The sequence below is a fragment of the Mustelus asterias genome, chromosome 1 (assembly GCF_964213995.1).
Source record: "Mustelus asterias chromosome 1, sMusAst1.hap1.1, whole genome shotgun sequence".
Taxonomy (NCBI): Eukaryota; Metazoa; Chordata; class Chondrichthyes; order Carcharhiniformes; family Triakidae; genus Mustelus; species Mustelus asterias.
Window position 1 is genome coordinate 159,758,682 of NC_135801.1, and position 27,614 is coordinate 159,786,295.

A 27,614-nucleotide genomic window follows, 5' to 3' on the forward strand; every position below is an offset into this window, starting at 1 on the left:
CAAGTAATGTCAAGAAGACAAGTTTTAAGGCTTTGTGCCTTAGCACAAGGACTAGCTGTAATAGAATGGATGAATTAATTGTGCAAATAGATGTAAATAGCTATAATATAGTTGGGATTACTGAGTGACTGACTTCAGGGTGACCAAAGGCAGGAATTCGGTATTTAGGAAGGATAGAGAAAAAGGAAAAGGTGGTGGAGTTGCATTGCTGTTTAAAAAAGAAATTAATGTAATAGTGAGGAAAAGTATTAGTTCTGACAATGTGGAATCTTTATGGGTAGAGCTGAGAAACACTAAGGCTAACACTAAAATATATTAGTGGGTGGTGTATATAGACCCCCAAACCGTAGCGGTGACGTTGGGAATGATATTAAACAGGAAATTAGAGATGTGTATGATAAAAGAACATCTGTAATTATGGGCGACTTTAATCTGCATATAGAACAAAGAACAAAGAAAATTACAGCACAGGAACAGGCCCTTCGGCCCTCCAAGCCTGCACCGACCATGCTGCCCGACTTAACTAAAACACCCTACCCTTCCGGGGACCATATCCCTCTATTCCCATCCTATTCATGTAGTTGTCAAGACGCCCCTCAAAAGTTACTACCATATCCACTTCCACTACCTCCCCTGGCAACGAGTTCCAGGCACCCACTACTCCCTGTGTAAAAAATCTGCCTCGTACATCACCTTTAAACCTTGCCCCTCGCACCTTAAACCTATGCCCCCTTGTAATTGACTCATTCACCCTGGGGAAAAAAGCTTCTGACTATCCACTCTGTCCATGTCTCTCATAATCTTGTAGACTTCTATCCGGTCTCCCCTCAACCTCTGTCGCTCCAGTGAGAACAAATTTAGATTGGGTAGATCAAGAGGAGGAATCCCTGGAGTGTATATTGGATGGTTTTTATGATCAATATGTTGAGGAACCAACTCGAGAACAGACCATCCTAGAATGGGTATTGTGCAATGAGAAAGGAATAATTGGCACTGTAGTTGTGCGAGGCCTCTTGGGTATGAGTGACCAAAATATGATAGAAATCTTCATCAAGATGAAGAGTGATGTGGTTGTGAGACGAGGGTCCTAAATCTTATTAAAGGAAACTATGATGGGGGCATGAGACGTGTGTTGGCTATGATGGATTGGGAAGCGTTACTTAAAGGGATGAGGGTGGATAGGCAATGGTAAGTCTATGGAATTCGCTACCACCGAAAACAGTTGAGGCCAAAACATTGTATGCTTTCAAAAAGGAGTTAGAAATAGCACTTGGGATGAAAGGGATCAAAGGAGATGGGAGGAGGTGGGGGTGGGGGGGGGGGGGGTGGGGGGGTGGCAGTGGGATCAGGGTATTGAATTTGATAATCAGTCATGATCATAATGAACAGTGGAGCAGGCTTGAAGGACCGACTGGCCACCTCCTGCTTCTATTTTCTATGTATGTTTCTATGTATATTGCATTTATCCCAGTGTGAAGGTTGTGATGTGTTTGGCTGATGGAGCATTAATTCATAATGGGTTGCTGGGGGAGCCCAATCTTGCCTTCACCACAGGAGTGATCCCTCTCCTCCCAGCCAATACAGCTGCGTCCTCCTCAAATGCAGTCACCTCCTATACTTTGGGGGCTCCCACAACAGACTGGGATCTCTCACTCTTATTGTGGGCATGCTTTTCTTGAAGACAGATGAATAGAAAGTGGTAAGAACGGGTGGAAGAGAAGTTGGGACATTAATGGTTGCATCGTGTGCTGAACCCTCCCCAGCACGGGCAGAAGAGGTTGAGTGTGCAGGATAATGCATGAGGGGTTGGTGATGTTAAAATGTGTGTGAGACATTTGCTGCAAATGTTCTTTCTGCTACATGTGTGTGAGATCAATTTGGACTGTAACCCTTCGAATGGCTGATACCCATATAAGGATGTGAGTCTAGAGTGAGTAGACTCATCCTGGCGGAGTAGATGTGATAATTTTATCTCTTCCTGCACTGCAGTGCAATCCTATGCTGTGCTACAGACCCAGACCTCCTTGGCAACCTCCTCCCATTTTCTCAGGCAGGTGAGGTCAGGCTGTTTACTCACAAGACTCCATCCCTTGGGAAGAGTACCTCTTGCTGTTCACAGATGGCCAGGAGGAGAGTCACCAGGGTGCCACGGCTGAATTGAGGCATGGAGGGCTCATAAGGTTATGGTGGGTAGATGAATCAGTGCTACCATCCACCACCTCCTCCAGGCCCCCAACTTTGGCAAGCAGCTTATAGAATGGAAGAGTCCACCCATGATCACCATTACTGAAACTAACTTTCAATTCCAGATTTTTAATTAATTAATTGAACTTAAATCCTACCAGACTCACCCGATTTGAACCCATTCCTCTGGCAAGGGCTTGTGGATTACTATACCAGTGACATCGTTATATCATCATCTCCCCATCTCATTTATTTCTGTAATACTTTGTCTTTTGGTTTTCCTTCCTCAGCTTGCTAGTTTTCTCAGCTGTGGACTTCAGTTTTTCATGCTGCGCTTTGGAAAATTTAAAGTAAAGTTTATTTATTAATCACAAGTAGACTTACGTTAACACTGCAATGAAGTTGCAGTGAAAATCCTCTAGTCACCACACTCCGGCATCTATTCGGGTACACTGAGGGCAAGTTTAGCATGGCCAATGCATCGAACCAGCACGTCTTTCGGATTGTGGGAGGAAACCTTAGCCCACTCTCTATTCAAAAACTTCATCACCATTTGATATTTGTAACTGGTGGTCAAGCTATATGTTCAATTGTTAGCTGTTAAACTTGAAGCTCTGTGATTGTCTTAAACTCTTTTACAATGTCTCCAGCTGCGGAAAGACGATGGATGGATGCAAAACAAAGATTGAGAAGATGGATGAACAAGGGAGTGGAGAAATCTGTTTTTGGGGAAGACATGTCTTCATGGGATACCTGAATATGGTCGAGCAGACTAAAGAAGCGATAGATGAAACGGGCTGGTTGCACTCTGGAGACATAGGAAAATTTGATGAAGATGAATTTCTGTATATTACAGGCAGAATAAAAGGTAACTTATTTTTAATCTTTTTCTGGCAGTTTTACCCCTCCTTCATCCTATTCTGAAATCCTTAACTCTTTGCTGAGTCACGGTTCTGGGGCGTTAGTCATTCCTATTTTCTCAAAGTGACTATTCACCATTTTCTGAGGGAAGGTAATGTATGTTTTGGGAGGCCATCTGATATCAGGGGAATCACCAGTTTTGCCTTTCGACACTTTTTGGATGTGGTCGCTGGTAATAGTCACAGCTGGGAATCTTGACTGATTTTGTTTTCCAACCTAACTGAGGTCCCACAACCATCCTGGCTGAAATCAGATAACCTGATGGAGTCCTGCCATTGAACAAAAAGAACAAAGAACAAAGAAAATTACAGCACAGGAATAGGCCCTTCGGTCCGCTAAGCCTGCACCGTCCATGCTGCCCGACTTAACTAAAACCCTTCCAGGGACTATATCCCTCTATTCCCATCCTATTCATGTATTTGTCAGGACACCCCTTAAAAGTCACTATCGTATCTGCTTCCACTACCTCCCCTGGCAGCGAGTTCCAGGCACCCACCACCCTCTGTGTCGTCTGCAAACTTACTAATCAAACCAATTACATTTTCCTCCAAATCACTTATATATTACAAACAGCAAAGGTCCCAGCACTGATCCCTGAGAAACACCAATTATCACAGCCTTCCATTCAGAAACGCACCTTTCCACTCTACCCTCTGACTTCTATGACCGAATCAGTTCCGCATTCACCTTGCCAGCTCACCTCCAGTCCCAAGCGACTTCACCTTCTGTACCAGTCTGCCATGAGGGACCTTGTCAAAGGCCTTACTGAAGTCCATGTAGGCAACATCCACTGCCCTACCCTCATCAATCATCTTCGTCACTTCCTCGAAAAACTCGATCTAGTGAGACATGACCTCCCCTTCACAAAACCATGTTGCCTCTCACTAATACGTCCACTTATTTCCAGTGGGAGTAAATCCTGTTTTGAAGAATCCTCTCCAATCTTATTCTTGCTATGCTTCTTAAACAAAGAAACAACATTGGCTATTCTTCAATCCTCTGGGACCTCCCCTGTAGCCAGTGAGGATACAAAGATTTCTCTCAAGGTCCCAGCAATTTCCTCCCTTGCCTCTCTCAGTATTCTGGGATATATCCCATCAGGCCCTGGGGACTTGTCTACCTTAATGTTTCTCAAGAACCCCAATACCTCCTCCTTTTTGATCTCAACATGATTCAAACTATCTACATACCCTTCCCCAGACTCATCATCCACCAAGTCCTTCTCTTTGGTGAATTCTGATGCAAAGTACTCATTTAATACCTCACCCCATTTCCTCTGGCTCCACGCATAGATTCCCTCCCTTGTCCTTGACTGGGCCAACCCTCTCCCTGGCTACCCTCTTGCTCTTTACATATGTATAAAAAGCCTTGGGGTTTTCCTTAATCCTGCTGGCCAATGACTTTCCATGACCCCTTTTAGCCCTCCTTACTCCCTGCTTAAGTTTCTTTCTACTTTCCTTGTTCCACACTTGCTTTGTGTGTTCCCGGAATCCTAGCCTTGACAAATGCTTCAATTTTCTCTTTGACTAGGCTCTCAATATCTCTCGTTATCCAAGGTTCCCAAAACTTGCCATACTTATCCTTCATCCTTACAGGAATGTGCCGTTCCGGAATCCCCATCAACTTACACTTGAAAGCCTCCCACATGCCAGACGTTGATTTTCCATCAAACATCTGCCTCCAATCTCCATTCTTCAATTCCTGCCTAATATTGTTGTAATTAGCCTTCCCCCAATTTAGCACCTTCACTTGAGGACTACACTTATCTTTATCCATCAGTACCTTAAAGCTTACTGAATTGTGGTCACTGTTCCCGAACTGCTCCCCTACTGAAATGAACTGACATGAAGTGAAAGTCTTTCTAATCTGAATGATGCAACTACTCACTGAATAAACCAGTTGAGCCAGCAGGAAATCTAAAGGTTAACTCTTAATGACCTGGGTTACTTTATTCAACAAATTCAGAATTAACCACTTTTTTATTGAATCATGGAATGGAGTCACGGAATCCTTACAGTGCAGAAGGAGGTCATTCGGCCCTTTGAGTCTGCACCGACAACAATCCCCGTAATCCCACATATTTACCCCTCTAATCCCACTAACCTATGTATCCCGGGACACAAGGGGGCAATTTAGCATGGCCAATCAACCTAACCCGCATATCTTTGGACTGTGGGAGGAAACTGGAGAACCCAGAGAAAACCCTTGCAGACCTGGGGAGAACGTGCAGACTCCACACAGACAGTGACCCAAGCCGGGAATCGAATCCAGGTCCCTGGCGCTGTGAGGCAGCAGTGCTAACCACTGTGCCACTGTGAGGGCCACTATCCCAACATCATGGTCATCATGGTGAAGAAGGCATTCAGTATGCTTGGTTTCATTGGTCAGAACATTGAATACAGGAGTTGGGACATCTTGTTGACGTTGGACAAGACATTGGTAAGGCCACACTTGGAATACAGTGTACAGTTCTGGTCACCCTATTATAGGAAGGATATTATTAAACTAGAAAGCGTGCAGAAAGGATTTACTAGGATGCTACCAGGACTTGATGGTTTGAGTTATAAGGAGAGGCTGGATAGACTGGGATTTTTTTCTCTGGAGCGTCGAAGGCTGAGGGGTGATCTTATAGAGGTCTATAAAATAATGAGGGGGCATAGATTAGTTAGATAGTCAACATCTTTTCCTAAAGGTAGGGGAGTCTAAAACTAGAGGGCATAGGTTTAAGGTGAGAAGGGAGAGATACAAAAGGGTTCAGAGGGGCAATTTTGTCGCACAGAGGATGGTGAGTGTCTGTAACAAGCTGCCAGAGATAGTAGTAGTGATGGGTACAATTTTGTCTTTTAAAAAGCATTTAGACAGTTACATGGGTAAGATGGGTATAGAGGGATATGGGCCAAATGCGGGCAATTGGGACTAGCTTAATTGTTTTTAAAAAAAAGGGCCAGTATGGACAAGTTGGGTCAAAGTGCCTGTTTCCGTGCTGTAAACCTCAATGACTCTATTGTGCATGATGGCTATTGTTGGGAAAGCTGCAAGATATAGGAGTAAGGATCTTTGCCTTCCATTCTCCAAGGAGTTGATGATTTTGAATGTTACTGTGAGCAATTGCCAACTACAGCCGAAGATAATCCTTCAGAGAAAGTGGGAGAAAAAAATTAAACTATGCGATCAATAATTTTTTTTGATAGGATCTCGACACATACAGTTTGGTAATGTTGGACTGACTCTTTTTTAATTGCGTTTCCTTGTATTTTTTGTTGGAGATCCCGTGAATAAGATGAGACACCAAAGGCCCCACGTTTATCAATGTACCAGAGATGGCTATGCCAAGAATGAAGCACAGTTTGCTGTAAAAAAAAAAGTGAATGGGAAGAATAATGTTAATAATAATTCCTTTGGTTGGAGTTTAGGGGCAGCATGATGGCACAGTGGCTAGCCTCACAGTGCCAGGGACCTGGGTTCAATTCCGGCTTCGGGTCACTGTTTGTGTGGAGTTTGCACATTCTCCCCGTGTCTGCACGGGTTCCTCCGGATGCTCCGGTTTCCTCCCACAGTCCAAAGATGCGTGGATTAGGTTGATTGGCTGTGATAGATTGACCCTAGTATCAGGTGATTAACAGGGTAAATATGTAGGATTATGTGAATAGGACCTGGGTGGGATTGTGGTCCGTGCAGACGCGATGAGCCAAATGGCTTCCTTGTGCACTGTAGGGATTCTATGAAATGCTACATCATATGCAGTATATTGAATTCCACTCTGTGCAGTTCTAGGAAAAAGGATAGGAGGTGTGATTTTCCAGACCCGCTGTGCTGGTGTAGGAGCACAGTGGGTGGAAAATGTCAGCAGGGGGCTTGTAGTGGAAATCACGACCGGCATCTTGCCAATTGCAACTTTCTCTGGCCATTTTTCTAAACATAATCTGTCTTGTGCCAGATCGGCGCGAGGCTGATTACAATATGGAAATCACCATTACCATTTCATTAGCAAGCCCGGGATGGTAACGTCCGGGTTTGCTAATGTTTCCCATACTGCCGGGAGAGGTTCCCACCAGTGGGGATTAAAGCTAGTACCTATCAATCATCTCACTGGTGGGGACAGAGGGCATTGAGGCCCCCCCACTGTCATCACCCCCCCCACCCCCCCGGGAGGTCAAGGGCAGGGGTGTGGCCCTTGGGCAGTACAAGCCCAGCACCCTGGCACTGCCCACCAGGCAGTGCGGAGGGGGTGGGGCCTGGAGGGGCAGGGCTGATCAGTGTGGGGGCGGGGCCGCTGGCATTCTGCGACCCCAGAGAGGCGGGTGAGCATTCTGGACTGGCCATGTGTGGTGGGGGGGTGGGGGGATGGTTGGCCATTGGGGTTGGGTCTGGCCATGGGGAGGAGGGAGGAGTCAGGGCTGGCCATGAGGAGAGTGGGTCGGGGAGATAGGTAATCTGGACAGGCCATGGGGAGGGTGGGTCAGGGCTGGCTGCAGGGCGGGGAGGCCAATGATCGGGAGTGGCGGTCAGTGAAGGTGGTGATCGCAGGAGGGATGGTCAGGGATGACATTGGAAGGCCAGTGATCGGAAGGCCGGTGATTGAGGGTGGGGTGTTTGGGGGTTGAGGGTTGGAGGCGCCATTGTGCATTTGCCGATCTCTGCTGACAGACGAGTGCATGTGCAGTGGGCCTGCTCAGCATGCTGATGCCAGCCTCTCGGCCAGGATTAGCCCTCCCCCCCCGCGCAGTGGCATGAATCCTGCCAGACAATGTTCGTTGGCTTACAAATAGACTCTGGTTGTCATGGAGAATGCAGCAGAGAACCGTTAGCTGTTAACTACAAAGCTTTTGTTTCAAATTCAAACCAGGCTATTTGATCTGATTGGTCAAAGTTTTGCTATGAGGAATGAACCAGGAAATGGCTAGCCTGTAAGGTTTTGTTTAGTTGAAAAAGGTGTGATTTGTGGAGATGTTCTTTTTGTTTGCAAAGGCAGAGCCGTGTGTAAATAAAAGAACAAAGAACAGCACAGGAACAGGCCCTTCGGCCCTCCAAGCCTGCGCCAATCATGATGTCTGCCTAAACTAAAACAGATGAACTTATCCTATTCATGTATTCATCTAGTTGCCCCTTAAGTGCCACTACATATAGGGCTTCTAGCATGCATTGGTTGAGCCACATCGTGAGCCTGACTGATATTCTTGAATTGGTTTTCAGTGTAATTCTTAGCATAATCAGGATTATTTAGCCAATGCTGTCCAGTCGCAGAATCACACCTAATGTTGGAGGCTGCGGCTGGAATTTTCCAGCCACCCCTCCTCCGTGCTGGCTTTCCCGTGGCGGAGACTGCTTGCCATTGGCTGCTGGTGGGATCTTCCTGTCCTGCCAAGTCAATAGCATGGCTCTCCCATCCCACCTTCGGGGAACCTGTTGGCTGGGGTTGACTTTGACGGGATCAAAAGATCCTGTCGTCGGAAATAGCCAGAACATCCCACCTTATGTTTTGTGTTTTACAAGCACCGAGCCGAAGGGATGTATTGTTTGATATGATCCATCAATTGTTGAGACATATGGGTATTAGACCAGCAATAGAGTTCATATACCACAGTACTCATTTGAGTGTTAAGTAGAACACCTTTTTGGTTTGATGGTAGCAGTATCCTGTTGGTGGAGAATACCACTTGTACTTCTACTGCAGTTAAAAAAAAATTTAAAATTCATTCATGGGACATGGGCATCGCTGGCTGGCCAGCATTTATTGCCCATTGCTAGTTGCCCTTGGAGGGCAGTTGAGAGTCAACCACATTGCTGTGGCTTTGGAGTCACATGTCGGTCTGAGCAGGTAAGTAAGGAGGTCAGATTTTCTTCCCTAAAGGACATTAGTGAACTGGATGGGTTTTTTCGACAATTGCAAATGGCTTCACGGTCATCAGTAGATTCTTAATCCCAGTAATTCCCAGTAGCAGCGTAAAATAGCGAGCTTCATCTGCTGCCAAATGTTTGAGTCAATTTATCCTTCCAGGGTAATCTGAGGGAGAACAGGCACTTTCCAGGACCAAAAGTGGCAGCTTTAGCCCATTCATGCGTTTACCTGATATTCAGCAAATAATGATCTGATGAGGGTAACCATTAATCGGCGGATGGTTTTTGAAGGCCTTTTGCAGCATCAAGCGTACATGGTGAGCAAATAGCTCAGGCTTTATTTACGAGGTTGCCAGTAAGGCCAATTTTAATGGACATGGAACTGTCAGAATCCCAATATTTATATTTACCAGTGAAAGTGGTTTACAGATGACATCTAGAAAAGGGAACTCATCCGACCGCTCCATTTCAAAGGTGAATTTGAGCGCAGGATGGTATCCATTAAAGTGCAAAAGCAAGTTATTTTATTCAGCTGTGGATTCAAATATTGCAAGTTTATAAATCCAGCATGGATTCATGAAGGGACAATCCTGTTTAACTACAGGAGGAACAGAGTACGTTGATAAGGGCAAGGCTGTTGATGTGATATATATATATGTATGTATATATTTTGAAAAGGCATTTGATACAGTGCCACACAACAGACTTGTGAGCAGAATTCTAGTTCATGGAATGAAAGGGGAAGTAGGCACTTGGATAATAAATTGGCTAAGTGACAGGAAAACGACAGCAGTGATAAATAGTTGTTTTTCAGATTGGAGAAAGGTTTGTGTAGGTGGAGTTCCCCAGTGTTGGGACCCTTCTGTTTCTGATGTATATTAATAACCTAGACTGTGGTGTTGAGGGCATGATTTTGAAATTTGCCGTTGATACGAAGATTGGAAATGTTGTCAACTGTGATGAGGATAGTCTTGAACTTCAAAAGGACACAGACATGTTGGTGGATTGGGCAGACGGGTATAGAATCATAGCAGCGGATGAGTTCAATGCAGAAAAGTGAGGCGATTCATTTTGGCAAGAAGAATGTGGAGAGACAGTATAAAATAAAGGGAGAAACTCAAAAGGAAGTACAGGAATAAAAGTACCTCAGTGTATATGTAAATTAGTTACTGAAGGTGGCACAACATGCTAAGAGAGCTGTTATTGTATCCTGGGTTTATTAGTAGGGGCATTGAATAAAGGAATAAGGGGGTCAAGTTGAACTTGCATAAGACACTAGTTAGGTCTCATCTGGAGAACTGCATCCATATCTGGGTGCCATAATTGAGGAAAGATGTGAGTGCATTGGGCAAATATAAAGGAAATTCACAAGAATAACTCCAATGAAGAAGAAGTGTAGCTATGAGGATAGAGAGGTTAGCTTTGTTTTCCTTGAAGAAAAGAGGGCTCAGAGGAGACTTGATAGAAATATTCAGGATCCTGAGAGGTATGGATAGGGCAAATATTGAGTTCCTTGTCAAGGGTACATCGAGAACTCGAGGGCACAGATTCAAAATAATAGGCAAAAAGAGTTAAAGTGATGCGAGGGAAACCTTTTTCTCCCAGAAAGTTGTTGGAGTCTGGAATTTACTTCCTGAGAGGGTGGTGGAAGCAGTTTCAATCAAGGTATTCAGATTGCTATCTGAGAAGAAAGAATGTACAGGTAGAGGCAGTGGAGTGGAAATAGGTGGAATGCTCTTTCAGACAGCCAGTGCAGACTCAATGGGTTGCATAGAAGATAGAACAGTACAGCACAGAACAGGCCCTTCGGCCCACAATGTTGTGCCGAGCTTTGTCTGAAACCCAGATCAAGCTATCTCCTCCCTATCATCCCGAAGTGCTCCATGTGCCTATCCAATAGCTTCTTAAATGTTCCTAAAGTTTCTGACTCCACTATCCCTGCAGGCAGTCCATTCCACACCCCAACCACTCTCTGAGTAAAAAACCTATCTCGGACATCCTTCCTATATCTCCCACCATGAACCCTATAGTTATGCCCCCTAGTTACCGCTCCATTCACCCGAGGAAATAGTCTTTGAACGTTCACTCTATTTATCCCCCTCATCATCTTATAAACCTCTATCAAGTCTCCTCTCAACCTCCTCCGCTCCAGAGAGAACAGCCCTAGCTCCCTCAACCTTTCCTCATAAGACCTACCCTCCAAACCAGGCAGCATCCTGGTAAATACCGTACAAACTAGACAGCATCCTGGTAAATCTCCTTTGCACTCTTTCCAGTGTCTCCGCATCCTTCTTATAATGAGGTGATCAGAACTGCACGCAATATTCCAAATGTGGTCTCACCAAGGTCCTATACAGTTGCAGCATAACCCCACGGGTCTTAAACTCAAACCCCCTGTTAATGAACGCTAACACATTTATAGGCCTTCTTCACGGCTCTATCCACTTGAGTGGCAACTTTCAGAGATCTGTGGATATGAACCTCAAGATCTCTCTGTTCCTCCACATTCTTCAGAACCCTACCTTTGACCCTGTAATCCACATTCAAATTTGTCCTACCAAAATGAATCACCGCGCATTTATCAGGGTTAAACTCCATTTGCCATTTTCAACCCAGCTCTGCATCCTATCTATATCTCTTTGCAGCCTACAACAGCCCTCCACCTCATCCACTACTCCTCCAATTTTGGTGTCATCAGCAAATTTACTGATCCATCCTTCAGCCCCCTCCTCCAAGTCATTTATAAAAATTACAAATAGCAGAGGACCAAGCACTGATCCCTGTGGCACTCCGCTGGTAACCTGTTTCCAGTCTGAAAATTTTCCATCCACCACCACCCTCTGTCTTCGATCAGATAGCCAGTTACCTATCCAATCGGCCAAACTTCCCTCTATCCCACACATCCTTACTTTCTTCATAAGCCGACCATGGGGGACTTTATCAAACGCCTTACTAAAATCCATGTATATGATATCAACTGCACTACCTTCATCAACACACTTAGTTACCTCCTCAAAAAATTCTATCAAATTTGTGAGGCAAGACTTGCCCTTCACGAATCCGTGCTGACTATCCCGGATTAAGCTGCATCTTTCTGAATGGTCGTAAATCCTATCCCTAAGGACCTTTTTCATCAACTTACCGACCACCGAAGTAAGACTATCCGGCCTATAATTACCAGGGTCATTTCTATTCCCTTTCTTTAACAGAGGAACAACATTCGCCACTCTCCAGTCCTCTGGCACCACCCCCGTGGACAGTGAGGACGCAAAGATCAATGCCAAAGGCTCTGCTATCTCATCCCTTGTCTCCCAAAGAATCCTAGGGTATATTTCATCAGGCCCAGGGGACTTATCAACCTTCAGTTTATTCAAAATTGCTAGTTCATCTTCCCTCCGAACATCTACTTCCTCCAGCCTATCAGCCTGTGACACCCTTTCTTCCTCAAAACCATGGCCCTAACCTTGGTGAACACTGAAGAAAAGTATTCATTCATCACCTCTCCTATCTCTTCTGACTCCATGCACAAATTCCCACTGCTGTCCTTGACCGACCCTAACCTCACCCTGGTCATTCTTTTATTCCTCTCATAAGAGTAAAAAGCCTTGTGGTTTTCCTTGATCCGACCCACCAAGGACTTCTCATGCCCCCTCCTAGCTCTCCTAAGCCCCTTTTTCAGCTCATTTCTTGCTAACTTGTAACCCTCCATCGAGCCAACTGAACCTTGTTTTCTCAACCTTACATACGCTTCCTTCTTCCTCTTGACAAGACATTCAACCTCTTTTGTGAACAATGGTTCCCTCACTCGGCTATTTCCTCCCTGCCTGACAGGGACATACCTATCAAGGACACACAGTATTTGTTTCTTGAAAAAGTTCCACTTATCATTAGTGCCTTTCCCTGACAATTTCTGTTCCCATCCTATGCTTCCTAATTCCTGCCTAATCGCATCATAATTACCTCTCCCCCAATTGTAAACTATGCATGTTTCTGCACTGTAAAGACTTTGTGATTCAGTATCATCTATATATCATACATTGGTTAGATATCATTTCATCGAAGATACATTTCTCATGGAAACTGACAGAGATGTTTGTGAGAGCTGGGCCTAGAGGAGATCTTGTGGCAACACCATATATTTGACATTACATAGAATCATTGAATCTCTACAGTGCCAAAGTGGCCATTTGACCCATTGAGTCTGCACCTGACAGAGTATCTTACCCATGTCCTGTCCCCCACCTTATCCCTGTAACCCCACACATTTACCATAACTAATCCATCTAACCTACACATCTTGGGACACTAAGGAACAATTTAGCACGGCCAATCCACCCAACCTGCACATCTTTGGAGTGTGGGAGGAAACCGGAGCAGCAGGAGGAAACCCACGCAGACACAGGGAGAATGTGCAAAGTCCACACAGACAGTGACCCGAGGCCAGAATTGAACCTGGGTCCCTGGAGCTGTGAGGCAGCAGTGCTAACCACTGTGCCACGATGCCACCCACATAGTGTTGTCAAAATTCAATTGCATGAGCTGCTGAATTCATAAGTTCAATGAATAGGAATTCAGACATTGGCAGTGTATCTATATTGATGGTGCATCTAAATTGCCATAATATAGAATCATAGAGGGGGAGATTCTCCCAGCCCGCTGTGCTGCTCTAGCAGCGCAGTGGACTGGGAGACTCAAGCGGTGGCTGTGTAGCGGGTTTCCCGCTGGGCACCACAGCCTCCGCACATCTCCGGCCGCCAGATTTCCAGCGCCATCAGTTCCACACCAGAAATCAGTGCGGAGCTGCATAAATTATTTAAATATTAATTTGCATATCATTAGCGGGCCCGGGACTGAAGTCTCCGAGTCCACTAGCATCTCCCCACTTGCCAGGAGTGCTTCACTCCAGCGAAGTTTACAAGGGGAGCTTGCGGCCTGACCCCGCTGGAGTGAAGGGGGGGCCGTAGAGAGGGTCAGGGATAAGGGAGGAGGTGGTCCTTGTGTGGACCTCCTGAATGGTACAGATCTCTGCAACAGGTACCTCAGGAATGTGGAGGAAGAGAGAGATCTTGGGGTTCATTTCCACAGATCTCTGAAGGTTGCCACTCAAGTGGATAGAGCCGTCAAGAAGGCCTATAGTGTGTTAGCTTTTATTAACAGAGGGTTGGAGTTTAAGAGCCGTGGGGTTATGCTGCAACTGTACAGGACCTTGGTGAGACCACATTTGGAATATTGTGTGCAGTTCTGGTCACCTCACTATAAGAAGGATGTGGAAGCGCTGGAAAGAGTGCAGAGGAGATTTACCAGGATGCTGCCTGGTTTGGAGGATAGGTCTTATGAGGAAAGGTTGAGGGAGCTAGGGCTTTTCTCTTTAGAGCGGAGGACGATGAGAGGCGACTTAATAGAGGTTTATAAGATGATGAGGGGGATAGATAGAGTGGACGTTCAGAGACTATTTCCTTGGGTGGATGTAGCTGTTACTAGGGGGCATAACTATAAGGTTCATGGTGGAAGATATAGGAGGGATGTCCGAGGTAGGTTCTTTACTCAGAGAGTGGTTGGGGTGTGGAATGGACTGCCTGCTGTGATAGTGGAGGCGGACACTTTAGGAACTTTCAAGCGATTATTGGATAGGCACATGGAGTACACCAGAATGATAGGGAGTGGGATAGCTTGTTTCGGACAAAGCTCGGCACAACATCGAGGGCTGAAGGACCTGTACTGTGCTGTACTGTTCTATATTCTATCACCCCCCTCCCCCCCGCGCCCTCCCCCACCCCCCACCCCGCCCCGCCAGCCACAGACTACACTGGCGACGAGTCGGGATAAAAAACAAAAACACGGAAAGAGGAAAACATTTTTTTTTCCAAAAATAAAATGGCAAGAAACTCGGGCAGGATCTGACAGGGAGCAACCAGCTCTGCAACGTCAAGAATGTGGGTAAGCGACATGGGTGAGCAAGTAAAAATAAATCGTGACATCCTGCTGATAAACAAAGCAAGTAGGCCCCAGACAGCAATGCCGAAGCATGTGGTCAGGGAAGGGGCGAACAGAAGCTACAGAACTCACAGAGAGCAAGTGAAGAGAACAAAGACCAGCCAGTAATCACCAAAGGGTGTTTAAATCCCAGAAATCTGGTTAATTCCTTCAACTGTTAAGTTTTTTGTCCAGCCAGAGAAGCCCGGTACCAAAACCTTAAAGCAATTGGTGAAAGCCGTCGAAGAATATTATTTGCCAAAGCCATTGGTTATCGTGGAACAGTTCAGGATTGATTGAAGAAACAAGTTATATGATGAGAATATTTCATAGTTTGTAGCTGCCTTAAAGAATATTGTGAACTTGGTGAATCATTGGATGACACTCTGCTTGATCGTTTGCTCTGTGGGTTACGAAATGAGGTAATTCAGCAGTGCTTGCTGCGAGAGCAGCTTCACCATTGGGAACTGGCATGAGAGTCAATGGGATGGAAGCCTACCTGTGCCACCTATGTACCAGAACAGGCCACTCACCGTCTGACTGTTGGAGCAAGGACAGCCAGTGGAAGAATTGTGACAAAGTTGGCCACATAGCGAGAGGTTGTTGGAAGGGATCAGGGTTCCCTGAACACAGCAGACAGAAAAAGAATCTGGGTACACATAAAAAGAAAACTAAGACAAATTCAGTGAAAATAATTCATAACATGGCTGACGAGAGCAACAGCAGTGAGGAAGAGGCAGTTCAGGAGTCTGATGAGGAGTTAAGGTTGAACATGTTGTTGGTCCAAGGGAAGTTGCACCGATTTTGGGTAGTCCTTATGCTGAGTGGACAACCAGTAAAAATGGAAGTTGACAGAGGTGGTCTTTAATCCCTGAGACCATATATCATCAGAAACTAAAGCATCTTCCCTTAAGACGAGCAGATGTGATCTGAAGAACCTATACAGAGGAAATTGTGCCTTTTGAAAGGCTACATCATCATCAAGGTGGAGCTGAATGGACAAATGGTGGAGCTGCCTCTCCATGTTTTCTGAGGAATCTTCCCAGTTCTCTTTGGTTGGATAAAATCAAGCGGGTTGGGAACGCTGTAAACCGATTGGTTGATGCCAAGGTAGGCCTACAGCACATCCTGAATGATGTGTTCAAAAATGCATTTGGCTCATGGAAGGAGTGCAAGTGAGACTCAAAATTAAGCCAAATAGCCAACCAAAAATCCTCAAGGTGGAAGCGGTGCCGTATGTGATTCGTCTGAAGGTTGAATCGGAGTTAGAGCGACTGGTGTTTTGGAACTTGTTAGCAGGAGTGACTGGGCCACACCAATAGTGCCTATCATTAAACAGGATGGTATAGTGCACATTTGTGGACATTTCAAGATGATCATCAACCTGGTGTTATGTGCGAATAAGTACTCACTTCCACTGATTTTGAGGATCTGTTTGGAAGCCTATCAGGTGGGCAAAAGTTTAGCAAAATCGCCCTTTAATAGGCTTACCTGCAAATGTCGCCCTTAAATGGGACTCCAGATCCACAGCAATGTGGTTGACTCGTAATTGCCCTCAGGATGGGCAATAAATGCTAGCCCAGTCAACAATGCACTCATTCTATGAATGAATTAAAAAAATATTGGTCAGCAAGTTCTAATAACATTTCAAGCAAAGGTGTGTCGTCACTGGAAGCAAATCTTTGAACCAAAATTCTGCAAATTGCTTTGCTATTGTTGATGAGTTTAGCACTCCTTTCCATGTATCTTAGGATAGGTAAATTCCCCCCGCATACATACACCCAGCATGGTGACACAATGGTTAGCACTGCTGCCTCACAGCGCCAGGGACCTGGGTTCAACTACAAGCTTGGGTCACTGTGTGGAGTTTGCACGTTCTTCCTGTGCTGTGTGGATTTCCTCCTAATGCTCCGGTTTCCTCCCACAATCCAAAGATGTGCGGGTCAGGTGGATTGGCGATGCTAAATTGCCCCTTAATGTCAGGGGAACTAGCTAGGGTAAATGTATGGGGTTATGAGGATAGGACCTGGTTGGGACTGTGGTTGGTGCAGACTTGATGGTTCGAATGGCTTCCTTCTGTACTGTAGGATTCTATGATTCTAATGCTACCCTACCATGCATCCCTACAGGGGAGGCGATGGCCTAGTGGTATTATTGCTAGACTATTAAACCAGAAACTCAGCCAGTCCGAGAGGACCCAGGTTCAAATCCTGCACGGCAGATGGTGGAATTTGAATTCAGTTTAAAAAAAAAATCTGGAAGCAAGAATCTACTAATGACCATGAAACCATTGTCGATTGTTGTAAAAACCCATCTGGTTCACTAATGTCCTGTAGGGAAGGAAATCTGCCGTTCTTACCTGGTCTGGCCTACATGTGACTCCAGAGCTATAGCAATGTGGTTGGCTCTCAATTGCCCTCTGAAATGGCCTAGCAAGCCACTCAATTCAAGGGTGACTAGAGGTGGGCAATAAATGTTGGCCAGTCAGCGACACCCATGTCCCACAAATGAATTTTAAAAATGTCATGTACCTCATTGCCTGGAAACTGCTGATGGTGGCAGTACTACTGTTAATGTGCTAAGAAAACTATGGAGCAACATTTATGGCCTCTACTTTATGTCTATATGTAGTATGCTATGATTCTAAATTCACCGGAGTTAAGGACTGAACTTGCACTCTTCTGCATTGATTTCCCGCACTGCGTGCAATACCATCACGCTCACTGCTGGAGGTTTTGGCTTGATTCATTCTTGAGATGGGGCCGTCGCTGGCTGGGTCAGCATTTGTGGCCCATCCCTAATTGCCCTTGAACTGAATGGCTTGCTGGACCATTTCAGAGGGCATTTAAGAATCTACCACTTCGCTATGGTTCTGGAGTCACATGTTGGCCAGACCAGGTAAAGTTGGCAGATTTTCCTCCCTAAAGGGCATTAGTGAACTAGATGAGTTTTAGAACAAATAATTTAACTTTCAAAACACGAGCCGGAAGTGCCTAGTAAGTGCTGGTAATTTGCCTGTTGCTGCAAAGAAATCTGATATTTTAGAAGGTTTTGAGGTGAGTGGATGTTATCCAATTTGAATTTATACAGGATTTATTTTATATTTAGTGATTTATTTCAGGTCGGAATGCACAGTGCTGCACAAGTATGGTACAGTATTCCAACTTGTAAATTGTTTTTTACTGAGCGAAGCAATGTCTGACACCTTTAACTTTGCTTTAACATTGACTCCTATGGGAATCCATGGCTCGTATAAAGTTATTTCACTTAAAATCTCGAATTCCATGAACTCGACCACAACTTAAAATGAGGATTTACTGTATCTGTGATTTTCTATTATTCCAGAGTTGATAATCACAGCTGGTGCAGAGAACATAGCTCCAGTCCCCATTGAGGATGCCGTTAAGTCCACACTTCCACTCATTAGCAATGCTATGCTTATTGGTGATAAAAGGAAGTTTCTCTCCATACTTCTCACTCTGAAGGTAAGTGTAATTATGCAGATTCTAACATACTCTTTGCCCTTGAATATTGGATATCAATATTGGCATTACTCATGCTTTACTCATGGTTCTTTCATGGGGGTACCAGAACATGGGCTTTTCCATTTTCTAAGTTATTACATGATGGATGTTAAAGCAATAATTTCTACACAATAATATCAAAGCGCATCACTCTTTTTGTTCTATCTGCAAGATTTGGCAAAAATAATTGTCTAATAAAGGCAGATAGGCATGAATGTTATTCTTATGAGGCTAAAATCTTTGACTTTTGGCCTTTTGATTTGGACCTCACAAGTAAACTGCTTGGACTGCTTGATTACAACCTCAAGAACATAAAAAATAGGAGCAGGATTAGGCCATTTGGCCCATTGAGTCTGCATTGTTGTTCAGTAAGATCATGGCTGATTTAGGAATATACAAACACGGGTAGGCCATTTGGCCTAGATTATGACTGCTCATCTACCTCAATGCGATTTCCCTGCACTGTCTCCATATTCCTTGATGTCATTAGTCCCCAGAAATCCATCGATTTCAATCTTGAACATGCTCAATGGTTGAGCTGCCAAAACCTTCTGCGTAGAGAGTTCTAAAGCTTCACCATCTCGGAGTGAAGAAATTCCTCCTCATTTCAGTCCTAAATGGCCTATGCCTTTTCCTGAGATTATGTACCCTAATTTTCGACTCACTAGCCAGGGGAAACATCTTATCTACACCCACCTTGTTATGCCCTGTAAGAATTTAATAAGTTTCAATGAGGTCACCCCTCATTCTTCAAAATTCTGCGGAATACAGACCCAGACTCTTCAATCTAGCCTCATAGGACATTCCTGCCATCCCAGTGATCAATATGGTCAACCTCTGTGGCACTCTCGATGGCAAATGTACCCTTTCTTGGATAAGGGGACCAGAACTGTGCACAATACTCTAGGTAAGGTGTCACCAAGGTTATAGGCAGGATTTTATGATTTTATGTTCCCGCTCACCCGAGACTGGAAGTTCCCACCTCAGGTAAATGAGCCTTTAAATGCTCCAATCAAATTTTCCGTTCCACCCACGACGATTCCTGTGGTGGGTAGAACCAGAAAGGTTACTCCTATATAACTGCAACGAGACATGTTTTACTGCCGTACTCAAATCCCCTTGTGATGAAAGTGAATGGACATGGCTACCCCCCCCCCCCCCAACAAGAGGAGCAACTCAAACCCTCGCACAGAGGGGCATCCTCTTTCCACACCACCCATCACCATCACAGTGGACATGGCTACCCCACCACTGACAAGGGGAGCATCTCAATCCCTTGCACAGAGGGGCATCGTCTTTCCATACCATCATGGCGGACATGGCTATCCCCCCACTGACAAGGGGAGCACCCCAATCCCTTGCACAGAGGAGCATCCTCTTTCCAATCCCCCCCCAAGCAACCACTGAAAGGATAGGTCACCCCCCCTTTCATCCCCTGCCGCACCACGCAGGTATGAGGGTAATCTGACCCTTCTCCTCTCCCTTCTCCCTCCCCCCCGCCGCCCTCAGCCAGAGGCCTCACCAACCCCCCTGCACAAGAAAGACACTCTGATATGAGGTCTCTTCAGGACCCCTCACCCCCTTTCAGGCCACCATCTTGGCTATGTCAACCTTGCCCTGGCCACTGGCACCCTGATATTTCAGTCACTGCCAGGGTGGCATGGGAAATGGTGCCAGCCTCTTCCAGGGATGAAAGCTACCTGCAGTGCAGGCATGCTATTCCAGCAAGAGCAGTTGATGAAGACTCACTGTGGAAAAAAAGTCAGCTCAAGTCTTCAGATCAAAGTACAAGCCTATTTATAATTTGCGATTAAGGACAAGCCTGATTATGAATACTATGATTAAGAAGAAGCATGGGCAGTCCAGCCCTGAGGCAGAGTTTCGAGGTCAACCCCCCTGCGGAGAAACACCCCTCCCTCCACCCATTCACAGGAACCCCACACCAAACATGCAAGGCCCTTTCCTCCCTCCCACTTGTATTCTCTCCTTCCTTTGCTCTGTCCTTGCCCCAAATATCCCTCATACTTCAGCCCGCTTCCCTGTCCCATGTTCCTTGACTGCCACCTGATCATTGCTTTGTTCAGCAACTGTCCCCAAACAGGAAAAAAATGGATACTCATTTCAACTTCAGCAAGTTGAATACGTTGCCTGCTGCAAGCCACATATATCTATTGATAAATCTGAAGGCACGTATTTCTCACTCGCTGTTAACACCATTGGAAAGGGGAACTTAATTCTGGTGAGCTCGCCTTTCAATGAGCATGCAATAACATGCAGATGCGTGCAAATGTACTTCCCAATGCTTGCTGTCAGGAAGCTTGGTACGCTTTCAAATTTTCCTGAACTGAATCATAAAATAATTTATGATTTAACTATGGAATAGATTCTGTGGTTCTATTCTATGGTTAAATCATAAATGTTCATCCTCCATCAGGAATCTGACTTTTGGCCTCCTGCTCAAATCAGTTCCTCTTTGGCCTTGCTTCCTGCCCAGGGAATCAGCACAAGATTCCGCCCAATCTTATTATGCTTTGACATCAGGGTCATGCAGCCCAATTGACATCGCCTGAGTGAAGTTGTGTTTCATAAATTGTGGAATGATGTATGGCTGAGAGATGAGTTTCTTAAAGTGTTGAATCTGAACCAATGGTCCCTGCTGTACTTAGTCTGGAAACTGAGATTCTACCAGGGGCAGCTGGTGCCTAAAGGTAGCGGTTGCAAGTTATGAAAATAATTCAAGCTGGAGACCAGGCTTGGTTTGTTATCCTAGTGATCTTGGGAGAACATCCTAAAAGTAATTGTGAACCAGGAGGTGAAAGGGAGGCAGGAATTTAAAATAATTACAATCACCAGGAAAAGGGCACTGAGAAACATATTAGAAATAAAGCTGACAAGTCCTCAATTTTTGATGGATTTCATCCTAGGTTCTTAAAGGAAGTGGTAAGTGAGATGATACACCTCTGTGAGGTGATGGGTTCTCCTCCATCATTTTAGCACAGTTGCCTAGGAAATTGAACTGCTGCGTTCAGGTGGATTTAGATTTTGAACCTAATCCTTTGAAGTCTTAGTGGTTGATCCTGGGCTAGCTGCACTTGAACTTCCCTTGCGCCTGTCAGAAGTGCGGTTGAACTTCAGGGCTATTGATCCCCTCATTTAGTTCCTAATCTGCCCCATATTGTTTGAAACACTACAGCCCACAAGGGTGGCACGGTGACACAATGGTTAGCACAATTCCAAGGATCCGGGTTCGATTCTAGCCTTGGGTGACTGTCTGTGTGGATCATAAGAATCCCTACAGAACAGGAGGCGGCAATTCGGCCCATCGGGTCTGTACTAACCACAATCCCACCTAGGTCCTATTCCTGTAACCCAACGTATTTACCCTGCTAATCCCTCTGACACCAGAGTCAATTTAGCACGGCCAATCCATCTAACTCGCACATCTTTGGACCGTGGGAGGAAATCGGAGCACCCGGAGGAATTCTGCCAGCTTTTCCAACCAGCTGACCTTGTCTCACGAAAGTCTAAAATTGTGATGGCTTGAGTTGCCAATTTTTCAAAGGCTATAAAGAAACTTTCCACATCCACCTCTTCAAACTTGGGAGACAAATCTGGAATGCTTCTGGAAATCAGAAGGTGTATCTGGGTTGTGGCCATTTATATTACTGCCAGGTAAAGTCAGATGAAGGTAGATTAGTGTGTGTTTCTAAACCCTGTAGTGTGCTCAGTTTAATAATTTAGCAGACTGGGGATTAATTTGGACTTCTTGGCCTCTCTGGCTGAGATAGTCACAGGATAGATATGAGCCATTGGAAGTGCCTACCAAAATACTTATCATCCATCATGTAAATAAGGTTGAACTATATCTGAATGGTGGTGAATCTTGTATTTCTCAATTTGTTTTTAAGAAAATAGTAAACAGTAATTTTCATAGCCATTATCACCTTGTCTTTTTTATCTTCCTACTTTTCCCAGTGTTACATGGATGAAGTAACAGGACACCCACTAGATGAATTGGCTCCACCATCTATTACATTTTGCCGTAAACTTGGGTGCCCGGCAAAGCGTGTGTCTGAAATTCTCAGGGATCAAGATCCTATGTTTAACAAAGCCATCCAGGAAGGAATCAACAAAGTCAATAAAAACGCCATTTCAAATGCTCAGAAAATTCAGAAGTGGATCATTTTGGAAAAGGACTTCTCAATCATTGGAGGAGAATTGGGTAAGAAGATTGCTGAATTTTCACTCATTATCGATATAAACATAAAAGTAAAACAAGCAGTTGTTTTCTTTGGAACAGCCACAATTGTGAGGAGTGATTAGATTTTTTTTTGTTCATCAGACGGGGGCAAGGGCTACAAGTATTGTTCCACCCTTGCTACCCCGAGAATGTGGTCGAAAACTTGCTTTGTTAAACACTGGTCATTAATGGTAAACCCATACTGGTTTGGGTGGGGAATTCCTGGGTTTTCACCCAGTGATGATAAAAGTAGACCAATATGTGACTTGGAAGGAAAATGTTTTTCTGTGAAATTGTTGCTTCACCAGTGAAAGGCATACTATGGTGCATGATGCTATGAATTTTGCAACTACACCCTTCAAAGTCAGTTGTGAGTAAAGATCTGATTAAACTCATTTTTGAGACTGGGTGAGGGAGTGATTCTCTATGCGTCAGAACTGACCTCTTCCCGTTCCTCACCTTTTCTCTCAACCCTCCCCACAGCCACATGCAGGGATTAAACTTAAATTCCCTTTGATATTCTCAATTGCTTTCAGTAGTAAGGTAGAGAACTTTCTTGAAAAATGCTGATAAACTACAAACCATGCCATTCCATACATTTTTCAGCATCTTATAAGTTAACTGAAATTTGAATGCAGGAGGCCACTGAGCCTGTCTAGTTTTGGTGTATTTTTCTGCTCTTTTCCTGTATAAACACTTGATGCTTTTCTAAATTGCTCAAATGCCAGCTTCAGTTGTGCTAATCATACAGCACAGGAGGCCATTCATCCCAGCTCTTTGCAAGTGGTATTCAATTTGTCCCACTCGTGGTCTCTCCATAGAGCACTGCAGTTTTTCCTTTTCAAGTATAAATCCACTTCTCTTTTTGAAAATCACGGTTCACCACCCTTTCAGAGAGTGCAGTCTTGGTTGTAATTCTTGTAATGCAATCTATGATGGTGTGAGGCAGCAGTGCTAACCACTGTGCCACCATGCACAGTTGCTGCATCTGTTAAAGTTAACTGGGGTAAGCACAGTAAGAAGTCTCACAACACCAGGTTAAAGTCCAACAGGTTTATTTGGCAGCACAAGCTTTCGGAGTGTCACTCCTTCTTCGGGTGAGTGAGGAGTTGTGTTCACAAACAGGGCATATATAGACACAAACTCAATTTACAAGATAATGGTTAGAATGGGAGTCTTTACAGGTAATCAAATCTTAAAGGTACAGACAATGAGTGGAGAGGTGTGTATTGTCTCCAAACCCAGGCAAAATCTCACTGTCCTGGCTGGAGACAATGCACACCTAGAACCATAGAAAATTACAGCTCAGAAACAGGCCTTTTGGCCCTTCTTGTCTGTGCCGAACCATTTTTTGCCTCGTCCCACTGATCTGTACTTGGACCATATCCCTCCACACCCCTCTCATCCATGAACCCGTCCAAGTTTTTCTTAAATGTTAAAAGTGACCCCGCATTTACCACTTTATCCGGCAGCTCATTCCACACTCCCCCCACTCTCTGCGTGAAGAAGCCCCCCCTAATATTCCCTTTAAACTTTTCTCCTTTCACCCTTAACCCATGCCCTCTGGTCTTTTTCTCCCCTAGCCTCAGCGGAAAAAGCCTGCTTGCATTCACTCTATCTATACCCATCAAAATCTTATACACCTCTATCAAATCTCCCCTCAATCTTCTACGCTCCAGGGAATAAAGTCCCAACCTATTCAATCTCTCTCTGTAACTCAGCTTCTCAAGTCCCGGCAACATCCTTGTGAACCTTCTCTGCACTCTTTCAACCTTATTTACATCCTTCCTGTAACTAGGTGACCAAAACTGTACACAATACTGCAAATTTGGCCTCACCAATGCCTTATATAACCTTACCATAACACTCCAACTTTTATACTCGATACTCCGATTTATAAAGGCCAATGTACCAAAGGCACTCTTTACCGACCCTATCCACCTGTGACGTCACTTTTAGGGAATTCTGTACCTGTATTCCCAGATCCCTCTGTTCAACTGCACTCTTCAGAGTCCTACCATTTACCCTGTACGTTCTACTTTGGTTTGTCCTTCCAAAGTGCAATATCTCACACTTGTCTACGCTAAATTCCATTTGCCATTTTTCAGCCCATTTTTCTAGTTGGTCCAAATCCCTCTGCAAGCTTTGAAAACCTTCCTCACTGTCCACTACACCTCCAATCTTTGTATCATCAGCAAACTTGCTGATCCAATTGACCACATCATCATCCAGATCATTGATATAGATGACAAACGACAATGGACCCAACACCGATCCCTGCAGCACACCACTAGTCACAGGCCTCCACTCAGAGAAGCAATCCTCCACAACCACTCTCTGGCTTCTTCCATTGAGCCAGTGTCTAATCCAATTTACTACCTCCCCATGTATACCTAGCAACTGAACCTTCGTAACTAACCTCCCATGAGGGACCTTGTCAAAGGCCTTGCTGAAATCCAGGTAGACAACATCCACCGCCTTCCCTTCATCCACTTTCCTGGTAACCTCCTCGAAAAACTCTAATAGATTGGTCAAACATGACCTACCATGCACAAAGCCATGTTGACTCTCCCTAAAAAGTCCCTGTCTATCCAAATATTTGTAGATCCTATCCCTTATCACACCTTCCAATAACTTGCCCACCACCGACGTCAAACTTACTGGCCTATAATTTCCCGGATTTCTTTTGGAACCTTTTTTAAACAACGGAACAACATGAGCCACCCTCCAATCATCTGGCACCTCCCCCGTAAATACTAACATTTTAAATATGTCTGCCAGGGCAAGTTCAACACTAGCTTCCCTCAAGGTCCGTGGGAATACCCTGTCCGGTCCTGGGGATTTATCCACTCTGATTTGCCTCAAGGCAGCGAGCACCTCCTCCCCTTTAATCTGTAAAGGTTCCATGACCTCCCTACCTGTTTGCCCTATTTCCATAGACTCCATGTCCGTTTCCTCAGTAAATACGGATGCAAAAAAACCATTTAGTATCTCCCCCATCTCTTTTGGTTCCATACACAGTCTACCACTCTGGTCTTCAAGAGGACCAATTTTATCCCTCACTATCCTTTTGCTCCTAACATACCTATAGAAGCTGTTTGGACTTTCCTTCACTCTGTCTGCCAAAGCAACCTCATGTCTTCTTTTAGCCCTCCTGATTTCCCTCTTAAGTAGCTTCTTGCACTTTTTATACTCCTCGAGCATCTGATTTGTTCCTTGCTGCCTGTACATTTCATACAACTCTCTCTTCCTCTTAACCAGTGTTACAATCTCCCTCGAGAAACCTCTTTAACCTGTGCTTAACCCTCTCTCCACTCTCATTGTCTATACCTTTAAGACTTGATTACCTGTAAAGATTCTCATCCCAACCATTACTTTGTAAACTGAGTTTGTGTCTATATATGCCCTGTTTGTGAACACAACTCCTCACTCACCCCAAAGGAGGAGTGACACTCCAAATGCTTGTGTTACCAAATAAACCTGTTGGACTTTAACCTGGTGTTGTGAGACTTCTTACCAAAGTTAACATTGGCAGAGCTATACCATGATGTGGAGATGCCGGCGTTGGACTGGGGTGAACACAGTAAGAAGTCTCACAACACCAGGTTAAAGTCCAACAGGTTTATTTGGTAGCAAATACCATAAGCTTTCGGAGCACTGCTCCTTCGTCAGATGGAGTGGAAATGTGCTCTCAAACAGTGCAAACAGACAGAATCAAGTTGCAGAATACTGATTAGAATGCGAATCCTATTATTAGAATGCGATTAGAATTAGAATGCGAATCGCATTCTAATCAGTATTCTGTAACTTGATTTTGTCTCTGTGCACTGTTTGAGAGCACATTTCCACTCCATCTGACAAAGGAGCAGTGCTCCGAAAGCTTATGGTATTTGCTACCAAATAAACCTGTTGGACTTTAACCTGGTGTTGTGAGACTTCTTACAGGGCTATACCATCCAGACGGAGTTGAGGAGGTTCTATAAATGTGCGCCATTTTTGGTGAAAACTGTACCCGTGGACCTTGAGTTGGGCTGTGTGTTTATAACATAAATGCTGAGTAGACTGCTGAACAAATTTGTAAGATGCATCTTAGTTATATCTGCCATTTAACGGGGTAATTTAACTTTATATTTGACTACAATTTGCCTGTTAATTCATGTTTAACTTATGTTATCTAAGATAATATTTTAGTGTTTGGTTCTTGTAGTAAAAAATATTTTGTTTCAAATTCTGGAATCTTGTGGTTTAATTCTTTCAGTAAATAAAAAAGCTACTGATCTTAACAATAATAGATGCATCTGCAGTGAGCCCGAGTTTACTGATTTAAAACACTTGCAAATTAAGGAGCTGATCCTGTATTTGTATTCTCTAGCAATTGGGTTGTGGCAGCCCTATACCCTAACCAACCCCCAATTGTTACTAAATAGGTGAGAGCTGTCCGTGTCACTGTCCAGACATTGAACTTGCTTTAAATTTGAGATTAATTTTGCATTCTTTAATATTTCAAATTTTGAAATTTATGTTGTATTTACAGGTCCAACAATGAAACTGAGAAGAGGCGTTGTGTTGAAAATGTATAAAGATGTAATTGAAGCTCTTTATTTGAATTGACATCTTTCCATGGATGGTTAGAGAGTATAAAATCATCCCAATGTTTTTTTTAATATTAAAGATTGGCAGATTCTAATTGTAATTGTCCAATGCTCAATTCGGACAAAGCTTTCTATTTTAAAATGAATTGTGATTTATTTGAGTACATGAATATTGCAGTGAGATGATTTGAACAATGTGTGTTAATAGCAGGAACACTCAATTGTAATTATTATGTATATTTTTACATGGCTAAAATTGAATTGGTTTCTTCCTGCTTGCTGTTTGTACTGCAAGCCTGCTAAAATTGAATAATCTAAACAGTGCAAACATTGCATTTTAAG

The 27,614-nt window shown here is 44.4% G+C and overlaps 1 protein-coding gene across 1 annotated transcript in view; it reads left to right on the top strand.

The window, feature by feature from the left end:
* The window catches only part of LOC144502125 (long-chain-fatty-acid--CoA ligase ACSBG2-like), a 69,577-nt gene extending 41,963 nt beyond the window's left edge, over positions 1-27,614 (top strand). The window contains 4 exon segments of the mRNA XM_078226079.1: positions 2,835-3,052; positions 18,262-18,401; positions 22,416-22,662; positions 27,215-27,614. Of these exon segments, the coding sequence (XP_078082205.1) occupies positions 2,835-3,052; positions 18,262-18,401; positions 22,416-22,662; positions 27,215-27,291 (682 nt within the window). The 3' untranslated portion in view covers positions 27,292-27,614.